At 30.3% G+C, this 12,274-nt stretch overlaps 1 protein-coding gene across 1 annotated transcript in view; it reads left to right on the forward strand.

Moving 5' to 3' along the window:
- The window catches only part of Ranbp21 (exportin-5-like protein Ranbp21), a 130,092-nt gene that overhangs the window by 39,527 nt on the left and 78,291 nt on the right, over nucleotides 1-12,274 (forward strand). Inside the window, exons 10-16 of the mRNA XM_076468574.1 lie at nucleotides 1,554-1,637; nucleotides 2,270-2,395; nucleotides 2,782-2,872; nucleotides 9,853-9,975; nucleotides 10,171-10,283; nucleotides 10,477-10,533; nucleotides 10,765-10,903. Coding sequence (XP_076324689.1) covers nucleotides 1,554-1,637; nucleotides 2,270-2,395; nucleotides 2,782-2,872; nucleotides 9,853-9,975; nucleotides 10,171-10,283; nucleotides 10,477-10,533; nucleotides 10,765-10,903 — 733 coding nt within the window. The remainder of the gene's footprint in view (nucleotides 1-1,553; nucleotides 1,638-2,269; nucleotides 2,396-2,781; nucleotides 2,873-9,852; nucleotides 9,976-10,170; nucleotides 10,284-10,476; nucleotides 10,534-10,764; nucleotides 10,904-12,274) is intronic.

The following is a 12,274-nucleotide window of genomic DNA, read 5'->3' on the forward strand; positions in this document are numbered from 1 at the left end:
ATAAATATAAACTCTACCTTTTTCATTCTTGGAAGACTACAGATTATAATATAAAAGCATAAATGTATTGACTAAATAACTTGTAACATTATACATTTATATATATTATTTTTATTATATTGATCTTTCAGCCATACCTAGCTCACAATACAAAAGTTACAATGTTATGGCACACGCTCTCTCATGTTACTGTATCTAGCAATACAAAACTGAAATTTATCTTTAGATGTAGTTTATTTCTGAAATTGGCCTATCAGTGAACATTGGTTACACAAAACTTGGAATTCAAAGCTGAATATATAAAACATTTTTGTGATCATTAACTACACTAGATCTTGCATTTTTCATTTTACTAAATAATCCAAACTTACCAGCCCTACAAAGAAGCTATTACAACACTATTTTATCATTGAGTAAAATTATCAAAGAAAATTAGTGTAAATATATGATACATGGTAGGACTGATTTTTATAGTTTTTTGGTATGGTCTATTCAATATAATTTACTTTATTAAATTTATTTGTATATCACATCTTGGTATTGCTACCTGGAGTGCATAATTCATTTATTATTTTTTTTCCTGTAAAATACTACATAAAGTATCTATATTCACTTGTACAAATTGAGTGCATATAATAATACAAAATGTTTGGATGTTAAAGAATATATTCAGGTATTGTCACAAAAAATTTTTGAACATTTTGACTGTTTTTAGTTCTGTTCTATATTTAGTCATTTATAACCAAGTATTGGTTACACCAGTTTGGGTCTTCTTTATTCAGTCTTTTAGAATTGATTATTGGTTACACCAGTTTTGCTATTCTACATCATTTAGTCATTAAAAGTGAATGTTTATTACACCAGTTAGTTCCTTCTACATTGAGTCACTAGAAGCAAATCTCATTCACCAATTTAGTTCTCTGTTTCACATTTAATCATTAGAAGTGTAAGTTGATTACATTAATTTTCTATCCAATGTATAGTAATCAGAGGTGAATTTCATTTGCACTAGCTTTGTTCTCTGTTTTACATTCAGTCATTAGAAATGAATGCAAGTTATTTTAGTTCTGTTCCTTGTTTTACATTCAGTCATTAGAAATGAATGTAAATTATTTTGGCTTGGTTCCTTGTCTTACATTCAGTCATTAGAAATGAATGTCAGTTACATTAGCTCTCTTGTTTTACGTTTATTCATTACAAGCAAATATGAAGTTTTAGATATGATAAATGTATTTTAGTAATTACTATTATTAAAGCAATTATGAACACCAGATATATAACTGACAGTTTCTTGAGAGCTTACTCTATAAGTTTAATTATGGGTCTAAACCTCAAAATTTGTTCTAAGTACACATTGTTAATAATTTAGATGTTTGCATTGTGATATATTTAAAATTTTGAAACTAGCATCACTTTTGTGAAGAAAATTGTAAAAATTGAGGTTAGTGCATGGTAATTTTAAGGAAAACATTCTGGATTAGTATGTTTATGTTATGTTTACCATGGTGAAATATCAAAAATGTTTAAGTAATCTTTTCTTTCCCATACTCTAGGGCACAACAGAAAATTTTGAACCTCCTAAGGCATTTCCCATTTATCTAAACTGTATAGTTGCATTCACTTCTCATGCCAGTCAGGTATGCAATATTTGTTGACATTCACTTCTAAACAACAAAAATAGGCATTTGGATTTGTCATTATGTATTTGGATTCTTATGTACTCTTTATCAGGATGTTACTGAAATAATTTATGAAAAATGTTTTAGAAAACTCAGTACATGTAATTTTTCACCTTTGTTATCCCAGGAAACCTCAAACGTTAATTGTGGGTCCAAAATCCAAATTGGTTTGTTTATAAGTACACATGATTGTTAGTAATTTAGATGTCTGCATTGTTATACATATAACTTTGAGAATATAAAGAAAATTATAAATATTGGAAACATATAAATTGAAATTAGTACATGGCAATTTTAGGGATACATTCTGAATCAAAAGAAATATTCTATGGTAAATATGGCTCGTGGTGTTAAAAAAAAACAACAAAAAAACTTCTAAACTGTAGAAACACATTTCTATGCCAGATGTTACTTTAAAAGTGTTTACAGTTTTTATCAAATATTTGGAAGAATAATATAAAATTTGAGAAACAAGTCTATGAAAATAAAAATTTTATCATATTATGTGGGTACCAATATAATGATACTAGCAAAGTTTCCTTTTAAACAACTATTACTACCTAAAGACTACTTTGATCATCTCTGAACAGGTCCTAAGCAGCTACACTCAGACTTTGTGGGCAGCATTTTTTCGACACCGTTCTATATCCCAGAATCCTTGTCTTCAAGCTGTCCTGTCTAAAGTTGTTGAAAGTGATATAGAAAAGTTAATGAAGGTGAATAATCATTCAGTGACATGCATGTTAATTTAGATTAGACTTTAAAAATCTACAGTGAATTATTTTGTTTGAAAATTCTAAATTTTAAATAAAAATTGTTGTAAATTCTGTAGCACATTTGTTAATGAAAGTAATCATTTGTGAAACAGATGAAATCTGTTTTGGTAAAAGAAAACTTTATTGATTGATAACTTCTTTAAAATTTAACAGTACATAACATATTGTATACAAAATGCCATACAGGTTTAAAATAAAAAAAATAGTTAAATTAGGGCATGAAAAATAACATTAAAAAGGAGGCATTATTTCATTCATATATCAAAATGTTGACTTTATAAAGTTTTAATATTTTGTTGTTGTTTTTCTCCCCATATTCCTTACAGGTAGGATTTCCATCTGGAAATGATTCCCTCAGTTGTGAGTATTCAAGAATAGACTTTCATAAGGATGAGGATTACCACAGTTTTTATATCAGTAAATATACTATTTTTCTTACTTTTTATTTGATATAAATATAAAAATGTCAGCAAAAGAACACACACAGTCTGTAACTGTAAATAATTCTCAAAATTCTCAGTTCATTGACCAGGTGGATAGGAAGCTCAACTCACAATATGAGGGTTGCGGGTTCGAATCCTCTTCCCATCAAACACAATAATTTATTAGTCATGGAGGCATTATAATGTGATGGTCAATCTCACTATTCATTGGTAAAAGAGTAGTCCAAGAGTTGGCAGTGGGTGTTGATGAACTAAATCAGGGATGACAAGTGCAAATAACCTGCATGTAGCTTTGCATGAAATTCAAAACAGATTAAACCAGTGAAGGATAAGGTAGAAAGAATTAACATATATACAGGAAAAAATTGAGATTTTAACAATATCATAAAATGATATCCACTTCAGTCATAAACACCTTGCTGTCATATCAACAAAGTAGTGTAATATACAAAACTTTAGTTTTAATTCTAATATATTTTTGTCTGATACTTAAGATGCAATAATCTGCACCTTCTAACATGGTTTATATGAAACAATGCTGTTGCAAGTGAAATATTGTGATTCTAAAATTGTGTTATAAAAGTATCGGTTTGGAAATGAAAAAGAAAATATCTTATGTATTGGTGAATGCATTATGAGCTATTGTAAAAGTTGTGCAGAAACTGAATATTTATGCAAATAAATTTATATGTGGTTGGCTTAATTTTCTATAGATTTGGTTGATTCACCTGAGTTTGATCCCATATTGACCACAAGATTTTCCAAAGTGTAACTACTAATGTTTTTTGTATCTTAATGAGATTTCATAAGCTTTTGGTAAACAATGAATCTTTTGTAGGTAGACAAAGAATCAAAATTTTTAATGAAGTATTTTTACTAAAAGTTTTTTGTTTAATACATAAAGTTTAAGTGTTAACTGTTCTGAATGCAAAGTGATTTACATGTTAAGATTAAAAGTACTCTACACAAATGAAATTTTTCAGAAGAAATCTCTAAAACATTAATAAATTTCAATTTTTTTTTTAGTTAAACTTTATGTTATGTATTTTCTGTTAATTTATCTGTCCTAAGTGTCTACAAGGTTGGTCAATTTGACTGACATTATAACCACCATTGAAAAATACAAAATAAATCTAAATTGTTGTTGCTTTTTTTTTTCCTTTTGTAGAATGACTTCATTGTGTAACATGAAACTAAATTTACCCTACATATTTTGTTAAATTTTAGTTTGTTATTGCCCTTTGAACCATGTTTAATTAATAATCTCATGAAATAAGGTGCAAGTCACTTGGTGAACAGGTAACTTGTATTATCCTGCTGAATAAGTAATGCACAAAATACTCACCTTTCTCCTGAGCAACTCTTGTGAAAACATCATTTTTTGTTCTTATTACCTTTCTTTATATAACCTAAGTTTTTTAATTTTTACCGTTAAGTTACTTTTATAAGGATATATAAAGCATAACACTTGAGAAACAAGAAATATAGTAATAACTTGGGCCTTTATTTTGTGCAAGTGTAGATTGTTGATGAAATTTAACTTTTTTATTTTTTATACTGGTAGTATGAATACATTAAATAAATTTTTATTTAAATTAAATAATGCAGTGAAAATGCAGATTAACAATACTTAAAAAAGCAAAAAAATGTCCCATAACCATTATAATGTTTCTGGATTTCTAACTATGCAATAAGAGCTGTTAAAAACTAAGCTAAGATGTTTGTTAATTGTGAGAATAAAGTTTGAAATGAACAGTAAATATACCATTCTTTGTAAAGAAAACAAAGTAATACATCTTTTGATAGATTAAAACTGGTTTCTTGTTGGTTATAAGTAATATTGTACTAAACATCAGATAGGACTATTGGTAATTTATGAAAAAGATGTGACAGGAGGGTGTGGCAAGAGGGGTCTGATTTTCTACTCTATGGCTCTGAAACCAAATAAGATTATAGACTATAAGAGCTATGCTTTCCTGCATAATAACTATATTATAATGAATAATTTGTGTTAAATTCTGTACTTCGTAGAAAAGTGACAAATAAATTGGAGAAAAGGGAAGAAATAGAGCAAATGTCACAATTCTTGTACTAGAGAAGATTGAGGATTTTTAAAAATATTTCCTTTTAAAATACAGAACTAAAAATTTGTATTAAAACTACATTTTGATGTCAAATTTATTCATACAGCATGATAAGAAAAGTTGTTTGATTAACTTTTGAATGTTACTATTGAATATGTATGGTTGTTCGGTTTAAGAGTTATTACTTAGTTTATTTAAGGATTACTTAGTTTTTGTAACAAGTGTGTTAAAAAGTAATTATTTTATAAGAAATGATTATAACAAGTTTTATTATATAATTCTATAACTTGTACATTGTGCTACTAGGCATTTGTAATATTTTTAATTCGTCTTATTCAAAACATTGAAGTTCTTATCATTATGTGCAATCAACCCCAGATTGAGGCATAGGGTTACTGGGCTGAAACTCAGGGCTTCACACTAATTAGGGTGGCTTCAAGTTATGACTATAAATGTATTGCATGTAGAGGTTCTGTCTCAAGGGGGTCTCAATAAGTTGAAAAGCCTAGGGCCAATAAAACCCTTAATCCAGCTATGTGTGCAATATTGTTGTTACCAGAGGGCTAAATATTTTTTAATTTTTATATTGCATGTTATAAATACATGCAGATACATAAAACTAAAAAGTAAATTAGTGAACGTAAAAGTGAATAAAGATGGGTAAAAAAGTTAAGTTAGTGGTTACAAAAATAATGACATGATGACGGTCATGCTTCATAACAATGTCAACTGATTTTGATAAATGGATAGATATAAGTGAGTGACTTGGGTTAAAAGATAGCTATCTCCTAGAGTTTGTCAAATAAGAACAAGGAATTTTAAAAAGAAGAGAGGAAGAAAAATTGAAAAAAAAAAAGGAGACACTGGAAATTGAGAGAATGAGAGTACTAAATGAGATTGCAAAGCTCACTCAGTAGAAAGATGAACCTAAGAATAACAATGGGTCCAGGGCCACTTAACCCAAGCTACCCAAAGTTGATGCTTTCCTAGAGTGATGAAACATTCATCCATAGTCAAAACTGGGACAGAGGAGACTGGGTAGCCTGTTTCTGCTCACTTCTCATAGAAAATGGCCCAAAAGTGAAGGCAAGCATGATGCCAGAAGATTCCATGAACTTTTACAAGTTGAAAATGATGCTGTAGAAGTGCTATGAACTTGCCATCAGAGGTTTTCACCAAAGGTTCAGAGAAGTCAAACCTGATGCTGGAGAAACCATATTTCAGTTAGTGGCACATCTAAGGTGATACTTTATAAGATGGATTCATGTGACCAAGCATGAAAATAGTTTTGAAGGACTGGTAGATTTACTAATACATGAACAGTTCGTGATTACATAAGTTACATGTCACTGTTCTTAAAGAAGCGAGCACCAAAAGATATGGACGAGATGATCAAGTTGGCAGAACAGTATATGGAAGTACACAGGACTATAACTGGCAAGTTCAAGAATAACCAGTTAAAGTTCAAACTAGGTATGGCTGACCAGAAACTAATACCAAAGTTGACAAGAACGCAGTGTACGAAAGGGAGAAGAGATGCTATATTTGTTATAAAATAGGGCACATTGTAAAGGAGTGAAAGTCCATCACCACCAAGCAAGAGTAGAAATTTCAACATAAAGCTATTGGAGCTACCTACAGATATGGGGCTGGAAAAAAGGAAGAAAGAGTGGTTGTCATCATGAGTGCTGCTGCTGCTGGAAGAAAAATAATCAAGGCAATCCATCAGATTCACCACAAGAAGGAAGTGCTATTCCCATGATTAAACAATGCATGATTGATGGCCACGTCAGGTTAGAAAATTAGTCATCAGTGCCAGTAATGATTAAAGCATGTGATAAACATTGAGGGATGCCAAGAAATCACAACATGTCGGGATGTGAAGGCTATGTCAAGAATAAGAAAGTGAAGGTTGTACAAGACACTGGGTGTGGCAATGCAGCAGTGAGAACCAATCTAGTATCTTATGATCAGATGACAGATGCAAGGTATATCTCTGTGTGGTGATTGATGGGCAGTGAGAAAGTTTCCCATAGCAAGAATAAAGATGGACATTCCTAATTGCATGGGAAACCTTGAAGCCATGTGTATGAAGGCAACAGCTGACAAGGTGGTAATTGGAAACATAACAGGTAGTAGAAGTTTGGAGGAACTAGACAAAAAGGAGACAGATATCTGCAGCCACCACAAGACCTCAAGTAAAGAAGAATAAGCAAAACATCAAGTCTTGGAAAAGTGTTAGGACAAAAGAATATTTCATCATTCTTTCCATTTTATGAGGCTAATTTTTCTATGCCATTACAGAACGTAAATACCATTATTGTGGTAATGCTTTATTAATCCCTGGTGACAAACGAATGAGCCAGGGTGAAAAGACTTATTTTTTAGAATTTCTATTCACTTGTACCAAAGGCATGTCATAATGGTTCTGCTTGATTGAATATATTGATCAAATTTAGAGTCTGAAATAACTTTCAAGGTACCTCATGTTGTGTCTTAACCATATAGAGAGGCAAGCGAGGAGTTAGCACGTGGTAGCAGTATATGCTAGAAAACACACATTTAATAGCACTCCACAAATAAATCTTAACAAAAACAGTGTTTAATGTTAGGTTTTGTTATTATGCCACTACCCAAAAATTAGAAAGAATTTTCAGTAGAGCAGAAAGTTTTACATGATGCTGGTTGAACTCACAAATGTCTGCAAACTTGAAGTGCTCCCCAAACACTGTCAAGTACACCACCCTAGATTGAGAGACTGAAACAGGTATATTTGAAAATAGGAAAGGAAGAAACAGAACACCTAAATTAAATTATACTGAATTTTAAGTATCTTTGTTTATGGAGCCTTCAGTAGAGAAGGATGACTATCACCATAAGTGACCATGTACCAAATGAGAAAAGTGTCTAGACCTACAGTATCAGGAAGACTCAATGGTAATAGAATATTTGGTCATGTAGCAGTTTTAAAAAAAAAACCTTTACTTCAATTTCAAAATATTGTTAAGAGACTGAAATTTGCCAAAAAGTACAAAAACTAGACTGTTGACAATTGGAAAAGAGTGTTATGGACAAATGGTCCAAGTGTATAATATTTTGTTCAAAATGTAGGTTGTATGCCTGGCAGAAGAAAGATGGAAGATACTTAGCTCAATGCATAGCACCTATCATAAAACATGAGAGAGTAATTATGATGGATTAGGAGTGTTTCTCTGATAAGGCAACAGGAGATATTTGTAAAATAGATGAAATAATGGACAAGCTCAAGAACCATGAGATACTGATCTGTCATGGCATACCTAGAGGTTTGCATTTGGTAAAGGATTTTACTGCCAAGAAAATAAGGACCCCAAACACTCATCCAACCTATGCAGAAATTACTTTGCTAAAAAAGAACATGCTAGTCATTCAAATGATGCAATGTCCCCCATAGAACTTTGACATCAACTCAGTTGAGCAGATTTAGTATAGATCAAAAACTGGAGAAATTGAAAGTCACTTTCAAAAGAAATTTTATGGAAATGTATTAGAAACACTAGGAGTAAAATCCTAAAGGACCCTTTAATCAGATATATTGCAACAGTGCCTGAAAGATTGTCTGCAGTAATTAAAGCAAAAGGGGAACACAAGATATTAACTGTTTGCTGAACTTTAGCCCTTTCACCGAGTTGCTGTTGTATTAAATATGAAGATTAATAAAATTTTGATGTTTTTCCTGGGATTTACCTTCCATTTTTCTTTAAGAGAGTTTGAAATTCGATTTTTTTCACTTTGTTTTAACACTTTTGCACAGTACTGCAGGTCTATGGGAATTGAAGCATAGGAGAAAAACTTAAATGCTGAAACTTAGGCACAATGACAGAGATAATATGGAGCAAAAGATCGCAAAGGGAAGAAGGCATACAAAATAAATGATCAAAGAGGAGTACTTTACAAGATTTATCAAAGCAGTTCTACTGGAAAAGCTAAGCACAACAAAAGCAGTCAGAAGCACTTTTGTGATAAGAAGGCCTAGAACCAACATTTCGTGATCAGACAGAAGGTCTTGATTCTGCTGCCTATAGATATTGACAATTTAATCCTGCTGTGGAAAGGACCTTTTTAAATGCAGGAAGATATCAACAGAATGAACTGTAAAGTGAAAATGGATAGGAAACCAAGATATTTCATGCCAATATAATGAAGTGGTACTTTCAGAGGGAAGACCTCCTCACAGGTGCAGCTATGGAGGCACAGATGGACATGACAGGCGTAGCTGCTCCTCTCATAGCATTCATAATCTCTACCTTACTATCCATTTGTAAACATGTATTAATACTTATCAGCAGGTAACTCTTAACTTATCTCTCAATTACATGGGAATAAATTCCTCACAACTTGCAGATAACACTTAACTTTCATAATATAAATAAACAGGAAAAATAAACATTTGTTAAAAAATCTTATTTACAATTATTAGACAAAAGAGTTTTATCTCATAAGTGGACAAAAACAACAAACGTCTACTACCAGCAGGAAACAATTTAGTGCTTCAATTTACCACATAAAAACATTGTATTTTCTAATTATTTATACATCTGTTCCTTTGATTATTTTACATGTTCTTTGCTAATTTTTTGGAAATTGTAATTAAGAACTATAGACAAACATAACTGCACTTATAAACTTTTGAGTAGTGCGATTCTTATTTTATGGTCTTTGTTTCCTTGAAGGTATGTATAAATTTCACTGTATTACTGTATAAGAAGCACATCTGTGTTGATAAATATCACGGTAGTATTTCTGATATATTTGTTAAATGGTTACAATGAGAATTTGTTTATTGTTTTTACATATAATATTTGATAACATTTTAGTTGAAATATTCCAGGATTCAGAGCAGAAGTCACAGAAGCTTTACGATGGGCAACGATTCTTAATCCCACCATGTTATTTGGTTATGCATCACAGTGGTTAACTAATCAGCTTCAGAAGCCTATTGATGTAGGAGCAGGTAAGAACAAGTATTTAAAAATATGCTGGAAAATAACATATTTATGCTATAAATAAAGTGAATATTTATAATATTTGGTGCCCCCCTTTATTTTCTTACTGAAACCTTTAAACTAGCATTTCATAGTAATATGATTGAAATACAAACATAAAATGCTTTATTTGAATGCTGACATAATGATTCCTATATCTACAGGATCTGAGAATGGCTTTTGTCACACTAGTTCTCCATCTTATATCCAGTGGAGTGCTTTAGCTTTATTTCTGGAATGTGTTTTAAGCCGTATTCTTGCCTCTGACAAACCTAAGGTAGGTTTCTTTGTCTGGCCTAATTTTTTCAAACAGTTAAAAATATATCATCAATTTATAAATGCAGATAAAACATATTTTTAAAATTTATTGTTATATACAAAATTTGTGTACCTTATAATTTAACAACATTTTTTTAAAAGTTAATTTAAAAACTAAACAAAATTTTTATTCTATTTTTATTTGTTTGTAGCCTCCAGCAGAAGAAGGAATTATTCTTCTCAAAACAGTTTTAAAGTATGATACTCAGGTAAACTTAATATTTCAAATCAAATGTTTTAACTTATAAACACAATTAACATATTTCATACTGAACAGTTTAATCTTTATTGAATTTGCTCTTTGTAATTACTAAATTGTGGCTAAATTAAAACTTGTATTCAAAAGTTATGTAGCTATTTGTCAACATTTGTTTAGACTATTTGGTTAAGGATTGTGTACTGCTATGTTTCTTGTCAAATTTTACAACGATTTGTTTTAGGTATGCAATAGTGCAGTGGTTCTCAAACGAATTTTCGAGGACAACCTGAATTTTTTAAATCTTGGTGGACCAAAATGGGATATATACACTATGCTGTCACATCCATTTCATAATTATACAACCTTTACATGGACCATCTGAAGGTAACCCCACAGACCACAGATTGAGAACCGCTGCACTAATGATAAAAACAGGTACGTTTTGTTGTAAACAGTGTAAAAATTGACTTTTTAGAAAACTTGTTCATGTTGTTGAATATTAACTTCATCTCTTACTTTATTTATCCATTTAAACATCTCAGAAATATTCCAAGAACACACAAGTCATTTCTTACAGTTAAGTTATGTTTTTGTAACAGTTATTATGTACTGTGATTTCATGTCTATCAAATCTAACTCAGTTTTGCTAGATTTGCATATTTAGAATCAAAGAAAAAGAGCAAAAGTAGGTGCTATAGTTCACAACGTTTCACATCTTTACCATTTTGTACTGCATTGAGCTGGAAGTGGGAAAGTGGTTCCTCACAAAAAAATATGTAAATAAATAAATAAGATAAAAATAATAGTAAGAAAGGTAATAATTAAAATACAATACACCAATGTTGGAAGATAGTAAAACTGTCCTTGAAGCAATCCACCCTTTCATGCTACCATCTAGATCTTCAGTGGTTTTAAAAAGTATCAGAGGTCTTGTGTAGGAAAGATGATACAACAGATACATTATTACACCTATCTTAAGCATAAAATGTTGAAATAATTAATTATAATTATTTCTTTTTCAATAAATGTTACAAATTATTGTTTAATGTGTATAATTTTATTAATATCACTTTTTAATTTATATAAATACTTTGCATATTTATTATAAAATAATTTAAAATATTTAAATAAGGTTTTTCATCAAAGTCATTAAAAATTAGTTTTTGTACTAAGATATTTATGTTAGATACTAAAAACTGTTTATTGCTACAAATTCTGCAAAACCTGAGAAGCTCTAAATGTTTGATACTCTGCATGGCATTTGGTGGTACATTTCTATTTGGAAAGTCCTAAAACTTTGAAATATGAAATTTATTTTATCATGAACTTTAATATCACTGTAATTAATTATTAATTATATTAACATTAAAATCTAAATGTGCTTCTTTATTTTATATGTAGGCATTTTCAACTTTTACAACTGCGAGTTAAATATTATCGATACAATGACTTTTCCTGATGAGTTATGATAATTACAGTTATGCTACAGAAAGTTCTTTACAACTTGTATTACTGTAGTTTTTCTCTTAATGCTGTAGACTAGATGTAAACATTGGTTTTATGCTATTTATGTTTTTTTAAATTTTGTTTTATTTTACCTTTATTTCTTTTTATGAATTTCACTAAATTTACTTTAATTTTAACTTTCTACTGGATGTTTGGCACAGATAGTCTAGCTACTTTGTGCCATAAAACACCAAACCAACCAACCAATTACTTTTTACTGGTTTATTAATACTAATAAAATCATC

The sequence above is a fragment of the Tachypleus tridentatus genome, chromosome 1 (genome assembly GCF_004210375.1).
Source record: "Tachypleus tridentatus isolate NWPU-2018 chromosome 1, ASM421037v1, whole genome shotgun sequence".
In the NCBI taxonomy this organism is placed as follows: Eukaryota; Metazoa; Arthropoda; class Merostomata; order Xiphosura; family Limulidae; genus Tachypleus; species Tachypleus tridentatus.